The sequence below is a fragment of the Myotis myotis genome, unplaced genomic scaffold (assembly GCF_014108235.1).
Source record: "Myotis myotis isolate mMyoMyo1 unplaced genomic scaffold, mMyoMyo1.p scaffold_m19_p_17, whole genome shotgun sequence".
NCBI lineage: Eukaryota > Metazoa > Chordata > Mammalia > Chiroptera > Vespertilionidae > Myotis > Myotis myotis.
The window spans coordinates 1-25,907 of NW_023416321.1; the positions used below are offsets into that span (position 1 = coordinate 1).

Here is a 25,907-nt window from a genome sequence, read left to right on the forward strand (position 1 = left end):
GAGACGCAGCGCCGGCGCCTCCTCCGCGCTGCATCCTCGCCCCGCCGCCCGCACTGCGCCCGCGCCTAGACCAGGTACTGCGGCGGGGCCGGGGCCGGGGCCGGGGCCAGGCCAGGGCCGGGGCCCGGCGATCGGGGACCGGGGGCTGGGATCGGGGGTCGGGCAGGCCGCTGGCTGCACCCTCGGCCGCGGGGCGCTCGGGCTGCCCGCGGTGAAGGAGGGTTGCCCGCGTGGCCGCGCCGTCTGATGCGAGCGTCCGGGGCGGGCGGTTAAGGGCCTGCGCGCCGCGCCCCAGGCCGTGGGGAGGTGGGCGATGCGAGGGCCGGGAGCTCCGCGAACAGCCATTTTGGTCGCGGGGTGGGCCGAGGCAGGGGGAGTCCCCGCCACCCGTGCGCGCCCACAAAGGTCTCCATGGGGCCCCTCCACCCGGGGCATCCCCCCTTCGACTGCCGGCCGAGGCCCATCCCGACCCGGGGGCGCCTTTCAGCTACCGGAGGGCCGGGAGGGAGGCCGGGAGCCGGGCGGGGACCGGCTTTCCCACCACGTGGGCGCAGCGCCGAGCCCCGGAGGTGCTGGGGGCTGAGCCCGTGCGGCGGGGCGGGGCGGGGCGCGCTGCGGGGGTCCCCTCCCCACCCCCACCCGCCTCCGCCGCACTCGGCGTGAATAGCAAGTAGGGAGAACAGAGCCGGCGCTTTCTGGAGGAAGCGGCCGCCCCGCGCTGGTGCCCTGGGCCGGCAAAGGGCTCTTTATTCGGCGCTGGGGGAGGGGGCTCCCGTCCTCCCGACAGCGGACGCTCGGCCACCAAGGAAGCCGCCGCTCCTGCGCTCGCCCGGCCTTGCTCAGACCAGGGAGGCCCCAGCGGTTGCGTGTCCAGCGGTCACGAGCATCAGGAGGCCCTGGGCCTTGACGAAGTTGCTAGACCAACCCTGGCTTGGCCCCCCTCAGGGGCTACACAGATCCCCGGCCCAGGCCCACAAGCTGGGAGTGCGGGGCAGGGGGTGGGGCTCCCTCGGAGGTTCCCTGGGGACCTGGATCTGGATGGGCAGGCAGGCCGGCTGCCTGGAGGCGAGCGAGCAGAATCCCGCGGCCTCCCCTACACAGGTGCATGGGCCTGGGTGGCACTGGCCTGGCACCCGACCGGGAAAGGTGCCCCAGGTTGGCCCACATGTGGCACAGGCGGCCACCTTTCCCCCAGAGCCCTGCCAGGCCTTGGCACCCACAGTGCCCTGCTGTCCTCTGGGTCCCTCCTGAGTCCTGGCAGCTTCTGCCTGCCCTCGGTGGCCATGAGCATGGCGGGCAGCGTGGGGTGCTGAGCTCAGGGCTTCTCTGTGGGTCATGGCCTCCCCATCCCCCAAGTTTCCCCCCTTAGGCTTTGGTGCCCTTTCTCCTTTGGTTCCCTGGGCCAGCTCCTAGGCCGGGAAGGGCTTGGGCCTTCCTCTGGGTGGCCCTCCTGAGGGCACCACAGCGGAGGTCACAGAGGCCACCGACTGCTGGAAGGGGTGGGCACAGGCAGCAGGCCCTGGTGGGGTCACCCCAGGCCTGGGCCCCAGATGTGACAGCTTCTGCCAAGGCCCAGTAAGAGGCGAGGACCTGCTGGGTCAGAGCTGACCGCCCGCCAACACACACACATTCACACCCAGGACATCCGTCCAGCCATCTGGCCTCCGGTCTGGGGCTTTCAGAGCTGCTGCTCTCTGACCCACCGGAGGGGGCGGGCGGGCAGGCTGAGGAGGGCGAGTACTGTGGGGTTTGGGGAGGTGTGGGGGCTGTGGACGGGTGTGGGCCGAGCTGACCGGTGCCTGGGCCCGCAGAGAGCATCATGGAGGAGGTGGTGATTGCTGGCATATCGGGGAAGCTGCCCGAGTCGGAGAACCTGCAGGAGTTCTGGGACAACCTCATTGGTGGTGTGGACATGGTGACGGACGATGACAGGAGGTGGAAGGCCGGTGAGTGATGGCCTGCCCGGCGCCCGACTCTCCCTGGACATGGAGCCCGAGTGTGGTCTGGGCCCCGGCTGTGGAGGCTGAGGTCGCTCCTGGTGTGCGCTGGCCCTTCTACAGCTGGTGCCCAGCGGGGGTCCGGGGCGGGAGGGCGGGCCCGGGGCTGCGTGTCTGAGGTCAGATAAGAGCTGGCTCTGGGGAAGCTGGTTTGACTCCCTCACGCCTGGTCGGCTCCCACGCGAGCAGTTCTACCTGATCCGCGGGTGTGAGTCAGCACGGAGCCCAGCCCAACAGAGCCCGGCGGAGGGTCTGCACCAGGGCAGGGGGGGTGGAGGAGACCGCTCTGGGGCCACTGCCCACCCTCCTGGGGAGCCCCCGTCTCCCTGTGGGTCCCTTGGGCCTTGACGCCCCACAGCGGTGTCTTCCCCCCGCCGTGTCTGCAGGACTGTACGGCCTGCCCCGGCGCTCCGGCAAGTTGAAGGACCTGTCCAAGTTCGACGCCACCTTCTTCGGGGTCCACGCCAAGCAGGCGCACACAATGGACCCCCAACTGCGCCTGCTGCTGGAGGTCGCCTACGAGGCCATCGTGGACGGAGGTGGGTCGCTGGGGGGCCCATGGCCCACCTGGGGTCACACGGGCAGCACTGTTCTCGGGTCCTTTGCTCCTAAAAGGGACATGTTCAGAGAAAAACGGAGTGCAGCCGGCCCAGGAGGCGGACCGAGCGGGGCTCCCTTTGTCCCTGGTTGGGACTGCCAGGCCCGAGGTTCGGGAGGCGTGGGCCCCTGGGCAGGTCTGGTTTCACAACTGGCCCGCGGTGTCCTGGGCGTGCCCTGGCGCCCCAGTTTCCTTGCTCCCATCAGAGAACTGGTCTTGGGGTGAGGGCCGGTGCTGGGCTCCTGCCCTGGGTTGAGTCTGGTCCAGAGGTAGATGGCTCTTGTCCTGGGGCTCAGACCTGTCCTTGCTGTGCCCACCTGCCCGTGAGAAGGGGTGGCTGGCCGGTCCTGATGGGGAGCCTGGGGGCTCCCCACTCTTGTCTTTGGGTCAGCAGGTGCCAGCCGGCCCCTGGCCTGACACTGAGCAGGACAGGGCACAGACACATGCCTGGGGAGGGGCGGGAGGCTGGCAGACCTGATGGCCTTCTCGCTGCCCGGGCCCTACCCAGGGGCCTTGGATGCCGCTCCCCTGGGGCCGGTCAGGGCCCCTCCTGTAGGAGCCTGGACACTCGGCCTTTGTTTCCCTCTGTCTCCTTATCTTGCCTGTCCCAGGCAGGCGCCCTTGGGTCTTGGGTGTTCATTGGCCCTTGGGGCTCACCAGACTCCGCCAGGGACACCAGGGGCCAGGGGAGTAGCCTGGGGACAATGCTGCCCTCTGTCTTCACCTCTGTCTCTGGCCGCTGCCTGACCCAGAGCCTGGAGCCCCCCCTAGCCCCGTCCCCCCCCCGTCCCCATTAGGCCCCAGTTTCTTGTGACCTGGTTCCTGGTTCTCTGTTCTCAGCCCTACCTGGGCTGGCCCCACCCAGTCCCTCTGGCCGGCTAAGACGGTCCCCTCCACAAAGCTGGGTGGGGGGCAGGGTGCGGCCGGCGTCCTGACGCTGCTCCCACAGGAATCAACCCGGCCTCGCTCCGAGGGACCAACACTGGTGTCTGGGTGGGAGTGAGCGGCTCTGAGGCCTCCGAGGCTCTCAGCCGAGACCCCGAGACCCTCGTGGGCTACAGCATGGTGGGCTGCCAGCGAGCCATGATGGCCAACCGCCTCTCCTTCTTCTTCAACTTCAAAGGTGGGTGCCCCGCCCGGCAGCGCGGCTCCGTGGTTGAGCGTTGACCTAGGAACCAGGAGGTCAGGGTTCCACTCCCGGTCAGGGCACGTGCCTGGGTTGCGGGTTCGATCTCCAGTGTGGGGTGTGCAGGAGGCAGCCGATCCGTGATTCTCTCATCGTTGATGTTTCTGCTTCTCCCTCTCCCTTCCTCTCTGAAGTCAATAAGAAATGTATTGAAGTAAAATAAAATTAACAAAGGTGGGCGGGCGCCCCTGTGAGGTGAGGCCGAGAACAGCGGGCTCACCTCACACTCCACTCCACCTCGGCCGCAGGGCCCAGCGTCGCCCTGGACACAGCCTGCTCCTCCAGCCTGCTGGCCCTGCACAACGCCTACCAGGCCATCAGCAGCGGGGAGTGCCCCGCGGCCCTCGTGGGCGGCATCAACGTCCTGCTGAAGCCCAACACCTCCGTGCAGTTCATGAAGCTGGGCATGCTCAGCCCCGAGGGCACCTGCAAGTCCTTCGACCAGGCGGGTGAGGGCGCGGGCCGGGCGCGGGCAGCCTCCTCCCCGCCTCCCAGGCCAGAGCGGGCGCCTCGCCTGCCTGCCACCTGAGCCGCCCTCTGCCCTCAGGGGACGGGTACTGCCGCGCGGAGGCCGTGGTGGTTGTCCTGCTGACCAAGAAGTCGCTGGCCCGGCGCGTGTACGCCACCATCCTGAGCTCCGGCACCAACACCGACGGCGCCAAGGAGCAAGGTGGGCACTGGCCAGAGCGGGCGGGGGTGCCGGGGCCGGGGAGGGGTGCTGAGCTGGCCCTCCTCTCCGCAGGCGTGACCTTCCCCTCTGGGGAGGCCCAGGAGCAGCTCATGCGCTCCCTGTACGAGCCGTTCGGCGTGGCCCCCGAGTCCCTGGAGTACATCGAGGCTCACGGCACCGGCACCAAGGTGAGGCCCCGTGCCCGCGCCCGTGCCCGCGCCCGGACTGCCCGCTGCAGGCTGACCCTCCTGTGTCCCCCACAGGTGGGCGACCCCCAGGAGCTGAATGGCATCGACCGGGCCCTGTGTGCCACCCGCCAGGACCCCCTGCTGATCGGGTCCACCAAGTCGAACATGGGGCACCCGGAGCCGGCCTCGGGGCTGGCCGCACTGGCCAAGGTGGGCACTCCCTCGGGCAGGGTTGCGGGGCGCTGTGCCTGGTCTATGCACTGGTTCTGGGGGGCCCGACACGCCGCTGGGCACCTCCCCACAGGGCTGCAGGCAGTGGCCGGGGCAGCCCCAGGTGGGCAGCTCACCCCTCAGCTTCCTGAGCAGCCGTGGGGGCCTGAGTAACCCTGACCACCATCGCTGGGCTCCTGGGTGTGGGCGCTTCCTGGGCAACAGGCTCCCGGCAGGTGGCCGCCCTCTGCCACACGCGTGTCAGAAGCCGGACAGGTCTGGTCAGGGGCCTGGGTGTCCGGGCCCACAGCCACCTGGGAGGTGGTGGGCCTGGCTGAGGTGGGGCAGGTGTGGGGGGCAGTGCAGACAGCAGCAGGGCTGTGGGTTGCCTTGGGGTCTCAGGACGACACGCCGCCCACAGGTGCTGCTGTCCCTGGAGCACGGGCTCTGGGCGCCCAACCTGCACTTCCACAGCCCGAACCCCGAGATCCCAGCGCTGCACAATGGGCGGCTGCGGGTGGTGGACCGGCCCCTGCCCGTCCGCGGGGGTAACGTGGCCATGAACTCCTTCGGCTTTGGCGGCTCCAACGTCCACGTCATCCTTCGACCCAACTGGTGCCCGCCCCCCACGCCCGCCCCCCACGCCGCCTTGCCCCGCCTGCTGCTGGCCAGCGGCCGCACCCCTGAGGCCGTGCAGGGGCTGCTGGAGCAGGGCCGCCAGCACAGCCAGAACCTGGCCTTCGTGAGCATGCTCAACGACATCGCGGCCATGCCCGTCACTGCCATGCCCTTCCGGGGCTGCACCGTGCTGGGCGGCGAGGACAGCGGGCAGGAGGTACAGCAGGTGCCCGCTGGGCAGCGCCCGCTCTGGTTCATCTGCTCCGGTGAGTCCTGGCCTGGCCTGCTGGGCATGGGGGCAGAGGGTGGGTGGCCGGGGCCTGACTCCTCCCGCCCTCAGGCATGGGCACGCAGTGGCGCGGGATGGGGCTCAGCCTCATGCGTCTGGCCTGCTTCCGGGACTCCATCCTGCGTTCCGACGAGGTCGTGAAGCCCTTGGGGCTGCAGGTCTCGGAGCTGCTGCTGAGCACGGATGAGGCCACCTTCGACGACACCGTCAACGCCTTCGTGAGCCTGACGGCCATCCAGGTCGGTCCTCGGGGTCGGGGGGAGGGGGATGCGGAGGGCGGGGCCTGGACCTGCCGGGGCCTCCCCAGGACTCAGGTGACACGTCTGCCCCCAGATCGCCCTCATAGACCTGCTGACCAGCCTGGGCCTGCGGCCGGACGGCATCATCGGACACTCCCTGGGCGAGGTCGCCTGCGGCTACGCCGACGGCTGCCTCTCGCAGGAGGAGGCTGTGCTCGCCGCCTACTGGCGTGGCCAGTGCATCAAGGAGGCCCACATCCCGCCGGGGGCCATGGCAGCCGTGGGTAGGTGCTGCCCAGGGGCATGGTGCCCGTACACGGGCTGGTGGCCATCAGTGCGGTTTTCCCAGGAGCCTGAGCTGAACCCACGTGGGGACAAGAACCCCCCCTCCCCGAGGACCCACACGACTTAGGATAAAGTTGGGGTGTCAGGGTCACTCGCCTTGGCTCCCTCCACAGGCAGGGAGGGGCCTGGGTGTCGTGATGAGGGAGAGAGGCCGTGGGCTGGCAGTAATGACACCCCCACTGAGAGGAGACGTGGCGGGGGCGGGGAGGTCTGTAAAGGCTGCTTCTCCGCGGCTGCAATCACTGAGCGGGTCATTAGTGCTGCCCCTGAGGCCTCTCTGCCCACAGGCTTGTCCTGGGAGGAGTGTAAGCGGCGCTGCCCCCCTGGCGTCGTGCCCGCGTGCCACAACTCCAAGGACACGGTGACCATCTCGGGACCTCAGGTGGGCGCTGGGGCGAGGCCGGTCCTCAAGTCCCTCCCATCCTCCGGGCGGGCTCTGCCGGGCCCAGGACACCCGTCACCCGCGCCTCTTCTCCCCAGGCCTCCGTGTCCGAGTTCGTGGAGCAGCTGCGACAGGAAGGTGTGTTCGCCAAGGAGGTGCGGACGGGCGGCCTGGCCTTCCACTCCTACTTCATGGAGGGCATCGCCCCCTCGCTGCTGCGGGAGCTCAAGAAGGTGGGCCGGCCACCCCCGGGGCTGCCTGGGGCCCGGGAGGGCGGGAGTGGCCGAGCACCTGGCGCTGACCAGCAGCCTGTGCGCAGGTGATCCGGGACCCGCGGCCCCGCTCCGCACGCTGGCTCAGCACCTCCATCCCCGAGGCCCAGTGGCAGGGCAGCCTGGCCCGCACGCCGTCCGCCGAGTACAACGTCAACAACCTGGTGAGCCCGGTGCTGTTCCAGGAGGCGCTGTGGCACGTGCCGGAGAACGCCGTGGTGCTGGAGATCGCCCCCCACGCGCTGCTGCAGGTACGCCCGGCGGGTCCACGGGCTCCGGGGGGGGGTCCCGGGTCTGGGTGCACACAGGGCAGCGGTCAGGCCCAGCCCGACTGTCCCCGCAGGCCGTGCTGAAGCGGGGCCTGAAGCCCGGCTGCACCGTCCTCCCCCTGATGAAGAAGGACCACGCCGACAACCTGCGCTTCCTGCTCGGCAGCGTGGGCCGCCTGCACCTGGCGGGGTGGGTCTGCGCCCGTCACCAGGGCCTCAGTGGGCCCCTGCTCTGTGAGGGGTGGCGGGGCCAGGGGGTCCCCACCTCGGTCTCTGAGTCTTTGGGGAGGTGGTTGGCAGTGGGTGTGATGGGGGTCCCAGGGCCAGGTGCGCCCCTAACCCACTCCCCACCCCCAGCATTGACATCAACCCCAATGGCCTGTTCCCGCCCGAGGAGTTCCCAGCCCCCCGGGGGACCCCGCTCATCTCCCCCCTCATCAAGTGGGACCACAGCCAGACCTGGGACGTGCCTGCCGCCGAGGACTTCCCCAGCGGCTCCAGCAGCTCCTCAGCTACTGTCTACACCATCGGTGAGCCGGGCGGGGGTGAGGCCGGGCGGGGGAGGGGCTCCAGCTCTCCCTCCCAAGGTGGGCACTGAAGCCTGTGCCCTGCAGACGCCAGCCCCGAGTCCCCCAGCCACTACCTGGTGGACCACCGCATTGACGGCCGCGTCCTCTTCCCGGCCACCGGCTACCTGAGCCTGGTCTGGAGGACACTGGCTCGCGCCCTGGACCAAAACATGGAGCAGATGCCCGTGGCTTTTGAGGACGTGACGCTGCACCAGGCCACCATCCTGCCCAAGACGGGTGAGGCGGGGTGGCCAGGAGGAGCCGTGGGGGTGCTGGCCCCTGGCCCCAGCTGCTCACCCTGGTCCCGCTGTCCACAGGCACTGTGTCCCTGGAGGTGCGGCTGCTGGAGGCCTCGCACGCCTTCGAGGTGTCTCAGAACGGCAACCTGGTCGTGACCGGTGAGCGGGGTGCCCGGCCACAGGGCGTCCAACTCGGCTCTGCCCAGACCTCAGACCCCTGACTGCCCCCCACCCCCGCCCACAGGGACGGTGTACCAGTGGGAGGACCCCGACCCCAGGCTCTTCGACAGCCAGGACGGCCTGGACGCAGCAGACCCCGCAGATCCCTCGGCCACCTTCCGCTTGTCCCGGGGCGACGTGTACAAGGAGCTGCGGCTGCGGGGCTACGACTACGGCCCCCACTTCCAGGGCATCCTTGAGGCCTCCCTCGAAGGTGGGCACGCTGCCCCCTGGACACCTTGGGGGCGGGCCCAGTGTCTAGGCGCCACGTGCCTGCCATGGCCCCAGCCAGGGGGGTGGGGGGAGTGGTGGGTGGAGGGGCCACTGCTGCCTGGTCAGGGCACGGGAAGAGGCTGCGTGCGACTGACCCCTCGTGCTGACGCCCCCCTGCCACAGGCGACACTGGCCAACTGCTGTGGCGGGACAACTGGGTGACCTTCCTGGACAGCATGCTGCAGATGTCCATCCTGGGTGCCTGCCAGCGCAGCCTGCGCCTGCCCACCCGCACCGCCGCTATCCGTATCGACCCCGCCCTCCACCGGCGCAAGGTGCACACACTGCAGGACGAAACCCCAGGTAGCACAGCCCCACACCCCTATGCCCGCTGCGCCCCAGGCCCCGCACCCGTGCCCGCTGCGCCCCAGGCCCCGCACCCCTGTGCCCGCTGCGCCCCGGGCCCCGCACCCCTGTGCCCGCTGCACCCCGGGCCCCGCACCCCTGTGCCCGCTGCGCCCCGGGCCCCGCACCCCTGTGCCCGCTGCGCCCCGGGCCCCGCACCCCTGTGCCCGCTGCGCCCCGGGCCCCGCACCCCTGTGCCCGCTGCGCCCCGGGCCCCGCACCCCTGTGCCCGCTGCGCCCCAGGCCCCGCACCCGTGCCCGCTGCGCCCCGGGCCCCGCACCGCCCACACTCTGTGTCCTCACAGCGGTTCGCGTGGTGGTGAGCAGCTCTCTGAACAGCACGGTGGCTGGGGGCGTCCTCATCTCAGGCCTGCACGCTTCGGTGGCCCCGCGGCGGCAACAGGAACAGCACACGCCCATCCTGGAGAAGTTCTGCTTCACGCCGCACGTGGAGGGCGGGTGCCTGGCGGACAGCGCGGCCCTGCAGGAAGAGCTGCAGCTGTGCAGCGGTGAGGCCCTCCCAGCCCCAGGCACTAGCCTGTTACACACCCCTGGTGACGGGGAGTTCATCCCCACCCCCCCACAGCCCATCGCTGGGACCTGGTCTAGCTTTGCCTCCCCAGTCTTCACGGGCCCACCCACCAGCACAGGCGAGCCCTCCTCACACTGGCAACAGCTGGGACCGCGGGCACTGACCTCGCTGTCGGTAGACCTGTCCTTTGTGGGCGGCGCCCTGTTGGGGCACAGCAGCTTCTGTCCTGGGGCCCTCTGTGGTCGGCGCCACTTGTGAGCCCTGGACCGCCAGGCTGCCCACTCGTCCTTCCATCTGTCTGCGTGTCCAGTGGGCTGGGCAGTGGGCCCTGAGGACGGCCCCCAGGTCCCTGCTCCAGTCAGATACCTGCTGCCCGGGGGCCAGGACCCGCCCATCTGAGGCCCCCAATGCCCATCCCCCCCAGGGTTGGCACAGGTGCTGCAGGCCAAGGTGGCCCAGGAGGGTCTGAAAATGGTGGTGCCCGGGCTGGATGGGGCGCAGGCCCCGCGGAAGCCCCCGCAGCAGGGCCTGGCTCGGCTGCTGGCGTCCGCCTGCCAGCTCAACGGGAACCTGCAGCCAGAGCTGGGCCGGGTGCTGGCGCAGGCGCGGCCGGAGCTGCCCGAGGACCCGCTGCTCAGCGGCCTCCTCGACTCCCCGGCTCTCAAGGCCTGCGTGGACACTGCCCTGGAGAACGTGACCGGCCTCCGCATGAAGGTGGTGGAGGTAGGTGCTGGGCAGGGCGGTCAGCACGGGCGCCGAGCTGGGCAGACCCACACCAGGGCCAGGGCCCAGCCGGCGTGAGCACCAGCATGAGACTGCACACGTGTCCACTGCTCCCGCGGCGGGGAGTGAGGGACACGGGCGCTACAGACGGGGGGTCAGGGCCGCCCATCCAGGCCTTTGTCCCACCAGGTGCTGGCTGGGGACGGCCACCTCTATTCGCGCATCCCGGCGCTGCTCAACACCCAGCCCCTGCTGCAGCTGGACTACACGGCCACCGACCGCCACCCCCAGGCCCTGGAGTCGGCCCAGGCCAAGCTGCAGCAGCTCGACGTGGCCCAGGGCCAGTGGGACCCCGCGGATCCCGCCCCCAGTGGCCTGGGCCCGGCCGACCTGCTGGTGTGCAACTGTGCGCTGGCCACCCTCGGGGACCCGGCCACAGCCCTCGGCAACATGGCCGCCGCCCTCAAGGAGGGGGGCTTCCTGCTCCTGCACACGCTGCTCAGAGGGCACCCCCTCGGGGAGACGCTGTCCTTCCTGACCTGCCCCGAGCCGCAGCCAGGCCGGCAGGGCCTGCTGGGCCAGGACGCGTGGGAGGGCCTGCTGGCGGGGGCGTCCCTGCGCCTGGTGGCCCTGAAGAGGTCCTTCTACGGCTCCGTGCTCTTCCTGTGCCGCCGGCCCGCCCCGCAGGGCAGCCCCATCTTCCTGCCCGTGGAGGACGCCAGCTTCCAGTGGGTGGACTCGCTCAAGGTCAGTGCCCCCGCCCCAGCCCCACGCCTGCTGCCCAGGGACCCTCCCACAGACCAACCCTCACCTCGTCCTGCAGGACATTCTGGCCGACGCCTCCTCCCGGCCGGTGTGGCTGACGGCCAGCGGCTGCGCCACCTCGGGCGTCGTGGGCCTGGTCAACTGCCTGCGGAAGGAGCCCGGCGGCCACCGGGTCCGGTGAGAGCCCTGAGCTGTGCCCGTCCCCGCCTGCCCCCCCCCCCCAGCCCCCCTCCTGCCCATCACCTCCCTCCCATCACTGGTCTGGTGCCCACAGGTGCATCCTGGTGTCCAACCTCAGCAGTGCGTCCCCCGTCCCCCAGCTGGACCCCGGCTCCGCGGAGCTTCAGGAGGTGCTGCGGGGGGACCTGGTGATGAACGTCCACCGGGACGGGGCCTGGGGGGCCTTCCGCCACTTCCTGCTGGAGCACGGTGAGCCCCCGCCAGGCCCTCGCCGGCAGCTGGGTGGGTGAGGAGGGGCTGGGGATCCCCGCCCGGCTGGGCCCTAGCAGCCCTGCCTCTGTGGCCCCAGGCCCGCCGGAGGAGCAGACGGAGCACGCCTTCGTGAACGTCCTCACCCGGGGGGACCTGTCCTCCATCCGCTGGGTCTGCTCCCCGTTGCGCCACGCCCCGGCCCCCAGCCCCGGCGTCCAGCTCTGCACCGTCTACTACGCCTCCCTTAACTTCCGGGACATCATGCTGGCCACGGGCAAGCTGTCGCCTGACGCCATCCCAGGTGCGGGCGGAGCGGGGCGGGGCAGGTGCAGGCCCTGGGGGCAAAGGGTCCCCGCCCAAAGCGCTCCTTTGGAGGGAAGCCGTGGGCTGACCCGCCCTCTGCCCCCAGGGAAGTGGGCAGCCCGGGACTGCATGCTGGGCATGGAGTTCTCTGGCCGAGACCCCAGCGGCAAGCGCGTGATGGGGCTGGTGCCCGCCGAAGGCCTGGCCACCTCCGTCCTGCTGTCCCAGGACTTCCTGTGGGACGTGCCCTCCAACTGGTGAGTCAGCGGCCGGGAGCCCAGGCCCGACACAGACGTGGCTGGTGGGGCCTGAGTGACCCGTCCCTGTGCCGGCAGGACCCTGAAGGAGGCGGCCTCGGTGCCCGTGGTCTACACGACGGCCTACTACTCGCTGGTGGTGCGCGGGCGCGTGCAGCGCGGGGAGACGGTGCTCATCCACTCGGGCTCGGGTGGCGTGGGCCAGGCGGCCATCGCCATCGCCCTCAGCCTGGGCTGCCGCGTCTTCACCACCGTGGGTGAGCTGCCGCCCCTCCCGCCCGGCTGCCCTTCCTCCCGCCCGGCCACCCCTCCCGCCCGCAGCCAGCTCACCGCACGCGTCTCCCCCCAGGGTCAGCGGAGAAGCGGGCATACCTCCAGGCCAGGTTCCCCCAGCTCGATGACACCAGCTTCGCCAACTCCAGGGACACGTCCTTCGAGCAGCACGTGCTCCGGCACACGGCGGGGAAGGGTGCGTGGCTCCCGAACCCCAGCACCGCCCCCTGCCCGGCACCCCCACTCCCGCCCCTCCCCCGGCCCACCCTGCCCTGCGGGCTGAGCAGGAGAAGGAGGCCAGGCAAGGCCGGGGTCTGGCCTCCGGACTGGCTGTGCCCAGCAGTGGGGTGACCGTGGGACTCCTCTCCCCCAGGTGTGGACCTGGTCCTGAACTCGCTGGCAGAGGAGAAGCTGCAGGCCAGCGTGCGGTGCCTGGCCCAGCACGGCCGCTTCCTGGAAATCGGCAAATTCGACCTTTTCAACAACCACCCCCTGGGTGAGGCCCGGCAGCAGGCGGTGGGGCCGGGGCCGGTGGGGTGGGGTCCCCCGGGCGTTGGGGCCGAGAGTACGAGCCCCGCCCCCCACTCCCGCCCACCAGGCATGGCCATCTTCCTGAGGAACGTGACCTTCCACGGGATCCTGCTGGACGCCCTCTTCGAGGAGGCCAGCGCCGACTGGCGGGCGGTGGCGGGGCTGCTGCGGGCGGGCATCCGGGACGGCGTGGTGCAGCCTCTCCGCTGCACCGTGTTCCCCAAGGACCAGGTGGAGGGCGCCTTCCGCTACATGGCGCAGGGGAAGCACATCGGCAAAGTGCTCGTGCAGGTGAGGGGCCCCGGGCGCCCGTGCAGGTGAGGGGGGCCCCGGGCGCTCGTGCAGGTGAGGGGCCCCGGGCGCCCGTGCAGCTGAGGGGGACCCCGGGCGCCCGTGCAGCTGAGGGGGGCCCTGGGCACCACCGGCCCGGCCCCCGGGCAGAGTGTGAGCCGTGCTGCTTGTGCAGGTGCGTGAGGAGGAGCCGGACGCCATGCTTCAGGGGCCCCTGCCCACCCTGACGACCGCCGTGTCCAAGGTCTTCTGCCCGGCCCACAAGAGCTACGTCATCGCCGGGGGCCTGGGCGGCTTTGGCCTGGAGCTGGCTCAGTGGCTGGTGCTGCGCGGGGCCCAGAAGCTGGTGCTGACCTCGCGCTCTGGCATCCGCACGGGTAAGGCCTGGGGTGGGTGGGCGGCGGGCAGTGGGGACGCGCCCTCCCTGGTCAGCCCTCTCACAGGCTCTGAGGCCCCGGGCGAGGTGGCTGGAGCCCTGATCCCAGCCCCCCGCCTGTAGGCTACCAGGCCAAGCAGGTGCGGGAGTGGCGGCGACAGGGTGTGCAGGTGCTGGTGTCCACCAGCAACGCCAGCTCCCTGGACGGGGCCCGGGGCCTCATCGCCGAGGCCGCGCAGCTGGGGCCGGTCGGAGGCGTCTTCAACCTGGCCATGGTGAGTGGGCTCCGTGGCGGGCGGGGCGCCGGGGGCCGCGGGGCAGCACTGAGGGTGCCTCTCCCCAGGTCCTGAGGGACGCGATGCTGGAGAATCAGACGCCCGAGCTCTTCCAGGATGTGAGCAAGCCCAAGTACAGCGGCACCCTGCACCTGGACAGGTGGGCGCGGCCCTCCCCACGCCCGGCCCTCACGCCCCGCTCCCCGTGTACGTGCTCCAGGGACTGGGGTCCAGGCCCCGGGACTCTTGGGGCAGAGCCACGCCTCCACAGAGGCAGGGCCGGTTCAGCAGGGGGCCGGGCAGGGGCAGCTGGCCCGGGAGTGACCCCAGCACCCACAGGGTGACCCGTGAGGCGTGCCCCGAGCTGGACTACTTCGTGGCCTTCTCCTCGGTGAGCTGTGGGCGCGGCAACGCAGGCCAGACCAACTACGGCTTCGCCAACTCCACCATGGAGCGCATCTGCGAGAGGCGCAGGCACGATGGCCTCCCAGGTAGGCTTGCGGCCCCGCCTGCTCCATGCTGACCCTGACCACCCCCCACATGCCCTCACCCCACCCCGCCTCCCGCCCACGGCCCCGCCTGCTCCAAGCTGACCCTGACCACCCCCCACATGCCCTCACCCCACCCCGCCTCCCGCCCGCAGGCCTGGCCGTGCAGTGGGGCTCCATCGGTGACGTAGGCGTGGTGCTGGAGACGATGGGCAGCAATGACTCAGTCATCGGGGGGACGCGGCCCCAGCGCATCGCCTCCTGCCTGGAGGTGCTGGACGTCTTCCTGAGCCAGCCCCACCCCGTGCTAAGCAGCTTCGTGCTGGCGGAGAAGAAGGCCGCGGCCCGCGGGGACGGCGACGGCCAGCAGGACCTGGTGAAGGCCGTGGCACACATACTGGGTGAGGGGCCGCCCGCCTCAGTTTCCCACCCACACGGGGCCTGCTCACGAGGGAGACGCCGTGGCCGCGGCGGCGCCCGCCCTACTCCCCTCCCCGCTTGCCAACCAAGCGCCTCTCCCCAGGCATCCGCGACTTGGCCGCCGTAAACCTGGACAGCTCGCTGGGGGACCTGGGCCTGGACTCGCTCATGGGCGTGGAGGTGCGCCAGACGCTGGAGCGCGAGCACGACCTGGTGCTGTCCATGCGCGACATCCAGCAGCTCACGCTGCGGAAGCTGCAGGACCTGTCCTCCCAGGCCAGCCCGGCCAGCGGTGCGTGCGGGTCAGAGGTCGCGCGCCCAGCCTGTGGGGTGTGGGCGTGTGTCTCGGTGCGGCCTGTGGGCAGCCTGGCCAGGTCGGGCTTGTTGACCAGCCCCTCTGAGTGGGACCAGAGCCCCAGCCCCAGCAGCAGCCGGAGCCGCGGGTGCGCGTGTACGGGCGTGTGTGTGCATCTGCGGGCACCGGTGGAAGCCGGCCTCCCTGGCATCTCTCCCCACAGAGCTGGCGGCCTCCACGCCCAAGGAGAACAGCCCTGCCCGGCAGCAGGCCCTGCTGAACCTGAGCACCCTGCTGGTGAACCCCGAGGGCCCGACCCTCACGCGGCTCAACTCCGTGCAGAGCTCCGAGCGGCCCCTGTTCCTGGTGCACCCCATCGAGGGCTCCACCACCGTGTTCCACAGCCTGGCCGCCAAGCTCAGCATCCCCACCTACGGCCTGCAGTGCACGCGAGGTGTGTGCGGGTCCCTGGGCGGGGGTGCCTGTGGGGCCGGGGCGCCCACCCACACGGAGCTCTCCCACCCACACGGAGCTCTCCCGCCCGCAGCCGCCCCGCTGGACAGCATCCAGAGCCTGGCCGCCTACTACATCCAGTGCATCAGGCAGGTGCAGCCCGAGGGGCCCTACCGCATCGCCGGCTACTCCTACGGCGCCTGCGTGGCCTTCGAGATGTGCTCGCAGCTGCAGGCGCAGCAGGGCCCCGCCCCCGCGCACAACAGCCTCTTCCTGTTCGACGGCTCACACACCTACGTGCTGGCCTACACACAGGTGAGGGCGGCGCTGGGTCAGCCGGTCGGGGTCGTGCCCCCCTCGCCTCCCTACACAGCCTCTCCCTCCCCTTGCAGAGCTATCGTGCGAGGCTGACGCCCGGCTGCGAGGGGGAGGCCGAGGCCGCGGCCATGTGCTTCTTCGTGCAGCAGTTCACGGACACGGAGCACAACAGGGTGGGTCCTAGGCCAGACGGGTCTGTGCCCGGCGGGGGCGGGGTCTGTGCCTGGGGGGCGGGGTCTGCTGGCCCACAGCGGGACCCACTCATCCATCCTGCAGGTGCTGGAGGCGCTGCTGCCCCTCGCGGGCCTGGAGGAGCGTGTGGTGGCCGCCGTGGACATGATCACGCAGAGCCACGCGGGCCTGGACCGCCGTGCGCTCACCTTTGCCGCGCGCTCCTTTTACCACAAGCTGCGGGCCGCGGAGCAGTACACACCGCGGGCCACCTACCATGGCAACGTGACGCTGCTGCGCGCCAAGAAGGGCGGGGCGCAGGGCGAGGACCTGGGCGCCGACTACAACCTGTCCCAGGTGTGCGACGGGAAGGTGTCGGTGCACATCATCGAGGGCGACCACCGCACGCTGCTGGAGGGCAGCGGCCTGGAGACCATCCTGGGCATCATCCACGGCGCCCTGGCCGAGCCGCGCGTCAGTGTGCGGGAGGGCTAGCCGCCCGGCCCGGCCCGGCCCAGTCCGGTCCTGCCGCTGGGCCCGGCCTGCACCCCGGGGGCCGCTAGGAGTAGGACTGATGCCCGCCCGTCCTGGGCACCTCCCGCCCGGCCACCTCGGCCGCCACCACGTGGGCGCGGGGCCGGGACCCGCGCCACCGACTCGGAGGCCTCCCTGGTCTGTGAAGAGTCGGCCGAGCCGGGCGCGATCCCGTGAGCCCCGACGCCACGTGCAGCCCGCGCGTCCTTGGGGTCCCGGTTTGGATTCTATTTATTGCGCCGCTGGGGAGCCGCGGGCCAGGATGCAGCGGGGCAGCGGCCGGGCACCCACCCTGTTCCCTGTTCTTTTTTCAAGAAACACATTCATGTTGCTGCTCAGATTTTGAAATTTATTATAATTGTCAGTTCAAAGACCCTGTCTGGATCTGTTTCATTTTTACACGGATTCAGGGACATAGGACCCCATGCTCTCCGTGCTCTCCAGCACCAGCGCCCCGAGGCAGTCTGGCGCCCCCTGCAGGGCACACAGCCGTTAGGAGTGGCAGGCAGCGGTTGTGGGGGGGCTTCCCCCCCCCCCCCCCCCCCGCACCTTTTGCCAGAAGTGAGAGACGGGTCTGCACCCCAGGGCACGTGTGGAGGCGTCCTGCCCTCCAAGAGAGTCTCTCTTTGAAGTCGCTGCGTGTGGGTGAGACCCACATGGCAAACCCTCACGGCCACACCTGCACTCCTGATGGGCACGGAGGGGAGGCTGGAGGGAGGGTGACGGGCAGGGAGAGCCCCTGAGCCAGGGGTGAGGTGGCGCCCTGGAGTGGGGTTTCTGCCTGACGAGGTGAGCTCTGCAGAGTTGGGCTCTGGGAGGGGTGCAAGGTGGGGACAAAAGACAGGTGGGGAGCAGGTCCCCCTGGGCTTCTAGAAGGACGTCGGGGACCCAGCAACAGGCCGGGCGCTGACGTGTTCCTAAAAAGCTCTGAGCTGCTGCCTGAGCCCACAGCCCCGCTCCCAGTTTGTGCCCAAATAGACCCGGAAATGGCTCGGCCCACAGCTTCGCTTTCCCAACAGCCAAGGGGGGAGCAGCCGGTGTCCATCCGCAGGTGGGCAGGTCCGCGATGGGCTGTCGCTCAGCCACAGAAGGAAGGAGGTTCTGATTTGTGTGCTACACGCTAAAGCTGTGAGGGTTTCTGGAGCTGGGACCTTCCTATCAGAGGTTCCAGAGCAAAAGTGCATGAGGGACAAGGCCACGGTGAACCCAACGAGATGACAGTCCGACACGCTGGCTCCTCGAACCTCTGCGTTCCCGGAAGCAGAAGGGAACGGGCGAGGCTGGAGGTCCCACCCCCACCCCCGCTCCGCGATGGGCAGCAGCAGGCGGTGAGCGAGGAACCAGGTTGCCCAGCAAGTTCATGGGGAACCTTGGCCAAGATGGGCCACGTTCTGGGTCGTAAAACGAGTCAAATTCTAAAGGATTCACTTCCTATAACACATTTTCTCTGACCGCAACTGCATGGAATGAGAGTCGTTGGCAAAAAGCCCTTGACTCTCCTCGAACACTTAGGAACCACTTCTAACTCCGGTTAAAGGAGAGATCAGCGTGCAAATTAGGGTTTTAAACTGAAACTTGTAAAAATGTGGGATTTGGCTCATGGTGCTCAGGGGAGATCCATAGCAGGAAGGAAAGGCCAACGTCAAAAAGAAACCATTTCTCAAATCAGTGACTTCAGATTCTACCTTCAGAAACTAAAGAAGAAAAGACCAAATGAGACCCAAACTTAGTACAAGAGGAACTAACACATCAGAGTAAAAATCCATGTAAAAAACAAAATGAGTGAAACCAAGACTAGTTCTTAGATTCATTCCCAGGTTTTGGGGCGGACGCATGCGTACACACACACACACACACACAAGTTCTGTGAGAACCAATAATTCATAAACCTTAGGCCAGAGAGAGCTTGGGTGTATGGGGGGGGGGGGGGGAGAATGACAGGTGAATCACTAAGATTATACACAAGGATTATTATGAACAACTTTATGCCAAACAACTTAAATGTTAAGTGAGCAAATCCCACACAAGACGAAGAAGTAGACAGCCAGAATAACCCTGCATCTATTGAAAAAAAATGAACTTTTCCACAAAAAGAAACTCCAGATGAATGGCAAATTCCACCAAAAAAAAAATCTATCATGGCCTGGCCAGTGTTCTCAGTGGTTGAGAGTGGACCCAGGAGCCAAGAGGTCACCGGTTCCATTCCTGGTCAGGGCACAGGCCCTCGTTTCGGGCTCGACCCCCAGTGGAGGGCATGTGGGAGGCAGCTGATCACATCAGTGTTTCTCTCTCCCTCTCCCTCCCTCTAGTCAGCTATTCTCTAAACACTGCGGTGGGTGTTTGTGTACGAACCTCACCGGACTCGGTCGGGCTGGGCTGTTTGAATGTTTTCTTTTTAGGTTCCTTAGGGATTTCTCTGTAGACAATCACACCATGTGCAGAAAGGGGCGTTTTCCTTGTTCCCGTCCAGACACCTCTTCTTTCTTTTCTCGCCTATTGAGCTGGCTGAGCTGCCAGCGCTGCTTTGAGGAAGGCTGGCGAGAGCAGGCATCCTGGCCTCGGAGGAAAGGCATTTCGCCCATCATCACCTGTGATAGTAATTGTGGTTTTGGTGTCTTTTTTTTTTTTGTAGATTCTCTGCCATGTTTAGAAAGGTCCTCTATTCCTAGTTTATGTGGTTTTATTTATTAGTTTATTTTTTATGCTTCACGAAGTTGTGTGTCACCTTTGCAAGAGGCCATACTAATCTTTCTACCGTTTCCATTTTAGTGTCTGTGCTGCCGAAACCAGCACCATTTTATTTTTTAAAACTATGTTTTTACTGATTTCAGAGAGGAAGGGAGAGGGAGAGAGACATCAATGATGAGAGAGAATCCTGGCTCGGCTGCCGCCTGCACGCCGCCTGCTGGGGGTCGAGCCTGCCACCCCGGCGTCTGCCCTGATGGAGAATCGAACGCTGACCTCCGGGTGCATAGGTGGACGCTCAACCACTGAGCCGTGATGGCTGGGCTCACATCTGTTCTTGATGAAGACGCCCTCCCACACCAGGCCATGCATTCTTCTCTCTACGTAGGAGTTGTGGGTCCCCAGACCGGTCCTCCTGGAAGGAAATGAAAGGAGCCCATAAAAAACTCTGCAGACGCCCATGTTCTTAGTTCTCACTGGCATTGGGTAACTTAAAAAAAAAAAAGTTTCTCAAATATCTATGCCTTTGGTCAACTGCTGGGGTCCTGGAATGGCTGCTTGTAACAATGTGCCCACCGTTGTCTTGACTGTAGCAGAGACAGGGTTGAGGCCTACACGAGCGTTTACTCCAGTCACGCAGGCAGCATGGGGGCAGCAGGTCCTCCATGAAAACCTGCTCACGTGGGGATGCGGAGGAGAGGCTGCGAGGGGGGAGCGGGGATGGCTGCAGGGTCTGGTCTGTGTCTCCCTCCTGGATCTTGAATTCCCATAACAAGGCCATTAATGTTTAATGGTGTGAAACCCAGCTCCGCCCGCCCCGGGCTGGAGAGCGGTCAGCATTCCTGAGGCAAACTCCCCAGGGGCCAGGGGCCGGCACAGCAACCAAATCAGAGCACGTCCTGTCCTTCGTCCTCAAAACGCACCGTCTTCTCGGAGCAACGGACCCATCCAGGCCCCAAGGCACAGCTACCTTTTTCTTTTTAAATATATTTTATTGATTTTTTTACAGAGAGGAAGGGAGAGGGATCAGCCGCCTCCTGCACACCTCCTACCGGGACAACCAAGGTACATGCCCTTGACCGGAATCGAACCTGGGACCCTTCAGTCCGCAGGCCGACGCTCTATCCACTGAGCCACACCGGTTAGGGCCTACCTTTATAAAATTAATATATTTTTACTGATTTCAGAGGGAGGGAGACAGAAACACGATGATGAGAGAGAACCACGGATGGGCCGCCTCCTGCACGCCCCCCACTGGGGATGAGCCTGCACCCGGGCCTGGGCCCCGACCCGCAATCGAACCCTGACCTCCTGGTTCACAGGTCGCCGCTCAGCCCCTGGGCCGCCACCGGGCTCTCGTCCTTTTACAGCGGCTTTTCTTCTTGCAACACCGGCCCGGGCCTGCGGGACCCTCCCACCTGCAGCTCCTCCGAGAACACCATGAACAATGGGGTCCTGTGCCTCTTGGCACCTCCAGGCCGATTCCCAGCCCCAGCGTCTGCCTCCGCGCTGTCACCCTGACCCCGAACCCTAAGCCTGGCCCGGACCCCTAACCCTAACCCTGGCCCTGACTCTGACCCTGACCTCGGTCACGCAGGGGACTCCGACCATCAGGGACCCGGGAAGGGACCGTGGCGCAGGGCTGGGCGGCCTGAGCTTTTGGGGGCGCGGAGTGAGGAGGCGGGACCTGGGCGCAGGAGTTGGTGGGGAGACGGAGGTAGGAGGGGCCCCAGGATCCGGGACCACGTGCTCGGACCGGACTCGCGCAGGGCCGAGCCGACCTCCGGCCTCTGACCTCCGACCCCGATCCAGCCCTCCTCGCGTGCGGGCCTCTCCTCGGCCGGGCTCGGTTTCCCGAGGGCGCATTTCCGGCTGCACCGCGGGCCGCCCGGACCGCCCTGGCGGAGGCACCTTCCGGCGGCCCCGGCGCGGAGCCCTGGGCTCGGCTGCGGCCCCGTGGCAGCGGCCCTACGCGAACCCGGAGCCCCGCACGCCGCCCCGAGGCCCCCGCCCCGAGGCCCCCGCCCCGAGCTTGGCCCCTCAGGTGCGCTTCCCGCGGGGTCCTGGCCGTGGCCCGCGGGCCCTGCGCTCGGGGACCACAGCGGCGCCCAGGTGGCTTTTACGTGTAGTTTCCGTTTCCAGAGGCGCCCGACGCACCGCTGGGCTCTCGGTCACTAAAGCGCTGGCGGCCGCAGCCCTGCTCCGGGGGAGGAGCGGGCCCGGTCCCCGGTCCCGGTGCGGAGAGGTGGTCCCGCCGGGGGAGCAGGGGGCGCTGCACCGGAGCTCACCGGCGGGCCCGGTTCGGGTCTCCAGGGACGTCCCCCTCCCCCGCCCCGGGCCCGCCCCCTCCCCCTCCGGCCGCTGACCCCCTCCCCCTCCGGCCGCTGACCCCCTCCCCCTCCGCAGAGTGGAGACGAGATGCCAAAGCTGCAGGGCTTCGAGTTCTGGAGCCGCACCCTGGGGGGGGCCCGCCACGTGGTGGCCCCCATGGTGGACCAGAGCGAGCTGGCCTGGAGGCTGCTGAGTCGCCGCCACGGGGCCCAGCTCTGCTACACGCCCATGCTGCACGCCCAGGTCTTCGTCCGCGACGCCAACTACCGGAAGGAGAACCTGTACTGCGAGGTGTGCCCCGAGGACCGGCCCCTCATTGTGCAGGTGCGGGGACCTGAGCCGCACGCCGGGAGCACCTGGGTCTCAGCTCCGACTGGAGCGGAGGGGCGGTGCTGTGGCAGCGGGCGCACCTGCAGCTCTTTCTCAGAGCGCGACCCCATCGGGGCGCTGCTTGCTCAGACCTTGGCGAATGGACAGCTGGCTGCCAGGAGAGCCCCCGGGCGCCCTCACGCTGCCCTCACCAGGACAATGAGGGGGGAGAGGGGGCGGTGTGTCCCAACTCACGTCTTGTAAGCATTTAGGACAGGAGGCCAGCCTATCGTCAGCCCCTTGGACACGCCCCCACTGGGATCCCAGGTGAACCCCGTAGGCCGCCAAGGGCCAGGGCCTGGCTCGGGTTCCTGGTGATGGTCCCGTCTCCCGCAGTTCTGTGCCAACGACCCGGAGGTGTTTGTCCAGGCGGCGCTCCTGGCGCAGGACTACTGTGATGCCATCGACCTGAACTTGGGCTGCCCCCAGATGATAGCCAAGCGGGGTGAGTCGCTGGGGCCGGGCGAGGCTCCAGGTGGGGCAGGGCTGCGGGTTCTCAGCGGCCCCACTCGCACAAGTGCCTGGGAGGTGGACAGGCTCCCCCTGGATGAATGTGTTTTGCTGCCGCAGCCCCAGCGGCTGTTCCCCTGGAGTGGGGCCTGGGGAGTTGCTGGTGGTCAGAGACTGTGGGGCGGGCCTGCCGTTTGGCACCCGTGAGCCTGGGCAGCTGGGCAAACAGAGCCACCAAGTCTGACGCTGAGAAACTGCTCAGTGGCCGTCTCCTTGGAGACAGCCCCTCGGGGAGCCCCCGGCCCTCGGGCTCAGAAGATGGTGCGCAGCCCATGCAGGGAGCGCGGGGCCAGCCTGGCAGGTCGGCTCTCAGCCTGTGTGGACACGGGAGGAGGGGGACGACAGCCACCTTTGTCACTGCAGGTCACTACGGCGCCTTCCTGCAGGAGGAGTGGGACCTGCTCCAGAGAATGAGTGAGTGGGCGCGTGTGGGTGCCGGGCTGCGTGTGGTTGGGCGAAGGAGAGGACAGTGGCCAGCAGACCTCGTGGCCACAGCGCTCGCCTGGCTGTAGCCTGTCGGCCTGTCGCATGCAGGGGGCAGGGTCCTCGCCCAGTCTGGCGCCTCCACTGCCCTGGGGGTGCGGAGGCGGGTCTCTCGGCTGCATCAAGTAGCAGCCGTCTGCACTGGGCCTGTGCTGCTTTGGGGGCTTAGCTGTGGGCCCCCACCACCTCCCAAGGGCGAGCACCCGCTTCTCAGAAGCCACCTCCTTCCGCAGTTCAGCGGGCCCACGAGCAGCTTTCTGTCCCGGTCACGTGCAAGATCCGGGTCTTCCCAGAGATTGACAAGACCGTGAGGTACGCCCAGATGCTGGAGAAGGCTGGCTGCCAGGTGAGGGGCCGGGGTCCTGCTCCCAGGTGTGTCCCAGGAGAGCTCACCCTCGGGGGCGACAGGAGTCACAGTGACCTTGACGGGGACTAGGCTCCTCACCTGCACCCTGGTCGCACCGCAGGGCGTCAGCCGGCCCCAAGGGCAGCCCAGGCGGGGTCTGGGGGGCAGGGACTGAGAGCCGTGCTGCTGGCGCTGAGCCAGCCCTGCTGTGTCCTAGCTGCTGACGGTGCACGGGCGCACCAAGGAGCAGAAGGGGCCTCTGTCCGGCGCCGCGTCCTGGGAGCACATCAGGGCCGTGCGGTGAGTGGGGTGGGGCCTCTAGGCGACCGGGATACATCGGGGCTGGGTGCTGCCCTGAGGGTGGCCCCCCAGTCTCCTCGGCTGAGTGCCCCCTGCTCCCCAGCAGGAAGGCCGTGGCCATCCCTGTGTTTGCCAACGGGAACATCCAGTGCCTGCAGGACGTGGAGCGCTGCCTGCGGGATACGGGGGTGCAGGGGGTCATGAGTGCAGGTAAGGCCGCGCCACCGCCCACGGTCCAGTGTCCACATGGTGACGCCACCGGCCCAGCTGAACAGCCTCGGGCCTCGCGCTGTCCTCGTGCCCTGAGCTGGCAGCAGCCTTGCCCTTGGTGTGATGGGGCCCCCTGAGCTCAGCCCCTCCCCCTCCCGCAGAGGGCAACCTGCACAACCCCGCGCTGTTCGAGGGCCGCAGCCCTGCCGTGTGGGAGCTGGCTGAGGAGTACCTGGACCTGGTGCGCCAGCACCCCTGCCCGCTGTCCTGCGTCCGGGCCCACCTCTTCAAGCTGTGGCACCACACGTGAGTGCCCCCGAGGCAGACCCGTCAGCCTGAGCCCCACCTGGGCACGGGGTTTCCAGGCGAGGTTTCCAGAAACGTATCGGTGGTTGGCCACCAAGTCAGGCTTTGAGGGGCTGGGTGACGGGGAGGCAGCCTGGGTGGGAGAGGGCAGCTCCCCGTGGCCCGGGGCTCGGTCGGGGGGCAGGCCCGCTTATGGCATCTGTCTCAGGCTGCAGGTGCACCAGCAGCTTCGCGAGGAGCTCGCCAAGGCGAAGACCCTGGAGGGCGTGGCCGCCGTGAGCCAGGAGCTGAAGCTGCGGTGTCAGGCATGTGCAGGGCTGGGAGCCGCCCGGTGCCTCCGGGACTGGCTGGTGACAGGGACCCTGGCCTTTTGCAGGAGGACATGTTGCGGCAGGAGGGGGAGGAGCCCTCGGGCGGCCTGCCTTTCTTCCACTGGATCTGCCAGCCCTACTTCCGGCCGGGGTGAGCATGCGGGCGCGGGTCGGGCAGGGCACAGGAGGGCCCGGCCCGCTCTGCCCCGTCCTCCCAGGTGCCCAGCAGCTCCCCTACTCGTGGATGATTAGGTTTTATATCTTTTCCCTCTGACCCCATCCGTGGCCACAGCCCTGCCTAGGCTTAGAGGTGGACCCCAGAGTCCCGGTGCCCGTGGCTCCACGCTGGCCCAGCCAAGCAGCCTGAGAGCTCGGATGTGGGGCCTCTCAGCTCTGCCCCTGCCCTTCCCGTCCAGGCCCAAGGAGGGGAGCAAGGAGAACACAGGCGCCCGCAGTAAGCGGGCCCTGGAGGAGGAGGAGGGCGGTGCAGACGTCGTGTCCAAGAACAAGCAGAAGAAGCAGCTGAGGAACCCCCACAAGACCTTCGACCCCTCGCTGAAGCGTAAGCTGGGGCAGCTGCCGCCCTGAGGCTCCCGGAGAGGATGTGGGCTTGGGACCGCCTTCCTGAGGGACTGGGAGACCTAGCCATGGCCGCAGAGTCTGAGCCCTTGGGGGAAGGACGAGGGCCTGGGGTTCTGGGCACCAAGTCTGCATGTTGGCTGCCCGAGTGGCCCGGCGGCCACAGCAGACGGGGGCCCGCAGGCTTTGCGTGGGGCCATGGGGGCTGCTCCCCTGGCTCACCAGGACCCCCTTGTGTTCTTTTCCCAGCAAAATACGCAAAGTGCGACCAGTGTGGGAACCCCAAGGTGAGCTGCCCTTTCTGCAGTGCTGCCCAGAGTGTTCCCTGCTAACCCTTTGTCTGCAGGGAGTACAGCTGGGGGCCTGGGAGGCCCTGGCCTCAGCACAGCCCACTGACAGCTCAGTAGCTTTTCTGTGTCCAGGGCAACAGGTGTGTGTTTAACCTCTGCCGGGGCTGCTGCAAGAAGCGAGCTTTCAAAGAGACTGCGGACTGCCCAGGTGAGGCACTTGCCACCGAGCCCTTATTCCCTCCCCCGACCCCTCGGGCAGTGGGACCTGTGACCTCCTGAGCCCCAAAACCTCCCCCATCCCCTCTGCCAGGTCACGGATTGCTTTTTAAAACCAAACTGGAGAAATCGCTGGCCTGGAAGGGGGCCCAGTCCCAGCTGCAGGAGCCCCCGCAGGCAGGGCCCGGGGACCCAGGCGGCTTCCCGGAGGTCCTGGGCAGTGCCCTGGCCTGAAGGCCGCCAGAGGCCGCCGCCCGCCCCTCCGGGCTCAGGACTGTGCGAAGCCCCCCACCCCTAAGGAGACGCCTTCACTCAGGGAACCTCCTGCTCCTCCACACCCCTCGGCCACACCAGGCTGAGCGCGGCCCCGGCGAGTGTTCCCAGGCTGGACCTGCCCTGACCTCGCACCGTGTGCCCTAAAGTGAACAATAAACCTTCAGAGACGTGCGTGCACAGAGTGCGCCAGTGCTGCCCCGGCCAGCGTGCCCCGACCACAGCCCCGCTGGGAGGGAGGAGCCCCTCCTGCCTGGACCCACGCCTTGCACAGGCTGGGCCTTTGCTGCCTGGATGCAAGGGGCCCAGGGACAAGGCCTAGCCCTCCCCCAGCCCAACCACAAGAGCCGGAC

The 25,907-nt window shown here is 68.1% G+C and overlaps 2 protein-coding genes across 6 annotated transcripts; both read left to right on the forward strand.

Annotated features, from left to right (window-relative positions):
* The first annotated feature begins 8 nt into the window (after window positions 1-8).
* On the forward strand, window positions 9-16,718 carry FASN (fatty acid synthase). Of its 3 annotated transcripts, none has more exons than XM_036340151.1 (41): window positions 9-74; window positions 1,812-1,946; window positions 2,384-2,536; window positions 3,545-3,718; window positions 4,030-4,230; window positions 4,329-4,451; window positions 4,524-4,639; window positions 4,715-4,849; window positions 5,271-5,733; window positions 5,808-5,995; window positions 6,090-6,279; window positions 6,628-6,722; window positions 6,821-6,955; window positions 7,042-7,245; window positions 7,338-7,453; window positions 7,621-7,793; window positions 7,878-8,069; window positions 8,150-8,230; window positions 8,316-8,504; window positions 8,687-8,866; window positions 9,214-9,417; window positions 9,865-10,163; window positions 10,353-10,910; window positions 10,987-11,105; window positions 11,203-11,357; window positions 11,458-11,661; window positions 11,770-11,920; window positions 11,999-12,177; window positions 12,270-12,389; window positions 12,567-12,689; window positions 12,792-13,015; window positions 13,191-13,392; window positions 13,515-13,666; window positions 13,735-13,826; window positions 14,006-14,157; window positions 14,310-14,555; window positions 14,678-14,866; window positions 15,093-15,323; window positions 15,417-15,637; window positions 15,715-15,813; window positions 15,917-16,306. In XM_036340151.1, the coding sequence occupies exons 2-41, from the start codon at window positions 1,820-1,822 to the stop codon at window positions 16,304-16,306; spliced, it is 7,545 nt and encodes a 2,514-aa protein (XP_036196044.1). In that variant the 5' UTR covers window positions 9-74; window positions 1,812-1,819. The 3 variants fall into 3 exon arrangements, with proteins under 3 accessions (XP_036196044.1, XP_036196045.1, XP_036196046.1); XM_036340152.1 differs by lacking the exon at window positions 9-74 and adding an exon at window positions 1,080-1,101; XM_036340153.1 differs by lacking the exon at window positions 9-74 and having other exon boundaries at window positions 1,820-1,946; window positions 15,917-16,718.
* Window positions 16,719-20,348: 3,630 nt separating this feature from the next.
* On the forward strand, window positions 20,349-25,734 carry DUS1L (dihydrouridine synthase 1 like). 3 transcript variants are annotated; one of them, XM_036340011.1, is made up of 14 exons: window positions 20,349-21,074; window positions 21,437-21,652; window positions 22,067-22,175; window positions 22,604-22,654; window positions 22,957-23,069; window positions 23,287-23,369; window positions 23,473-23,579; window positions 23,741-23,885; window positions 24,094-24,190; window positions 24,262-24,347; window positions 24,613-24,758; window positions 25,025-25,062; window positions 25,198-25,273; window positions 25,376-25,734. In XM_036340011.1, exons 2-14 carry the CDS (start codon window positions 21,449-21,451, stop codon window positions 25,513-25,515), a joined length of 1,395 nt encoding a protein of 464 aa, XP_036195904.1. In that variant the 5' UTR covers window positions 20,349-21,074; window positions 21,437-21,448; the 3' UTR covers window positions 25,516-25,734. The 3 variants fall into 3 exon arrangements, with proteins under 3 accessions (XP_036195904.1, XP_036195902.1, XP_036195903.1); XM_036340009.1 differs by having other exon boundaries at window positions 20,923-21,074; window positions 21,437-21,685; XM_036340010.1 differs by having other exon boundaries at window positions 20,923-21,074; window positions 21,437-21,685; window positions 23,476-23,579.
* The last annotated feature ends 173 nt before the right edge of the window (window positions 25,735-25,907 follow it).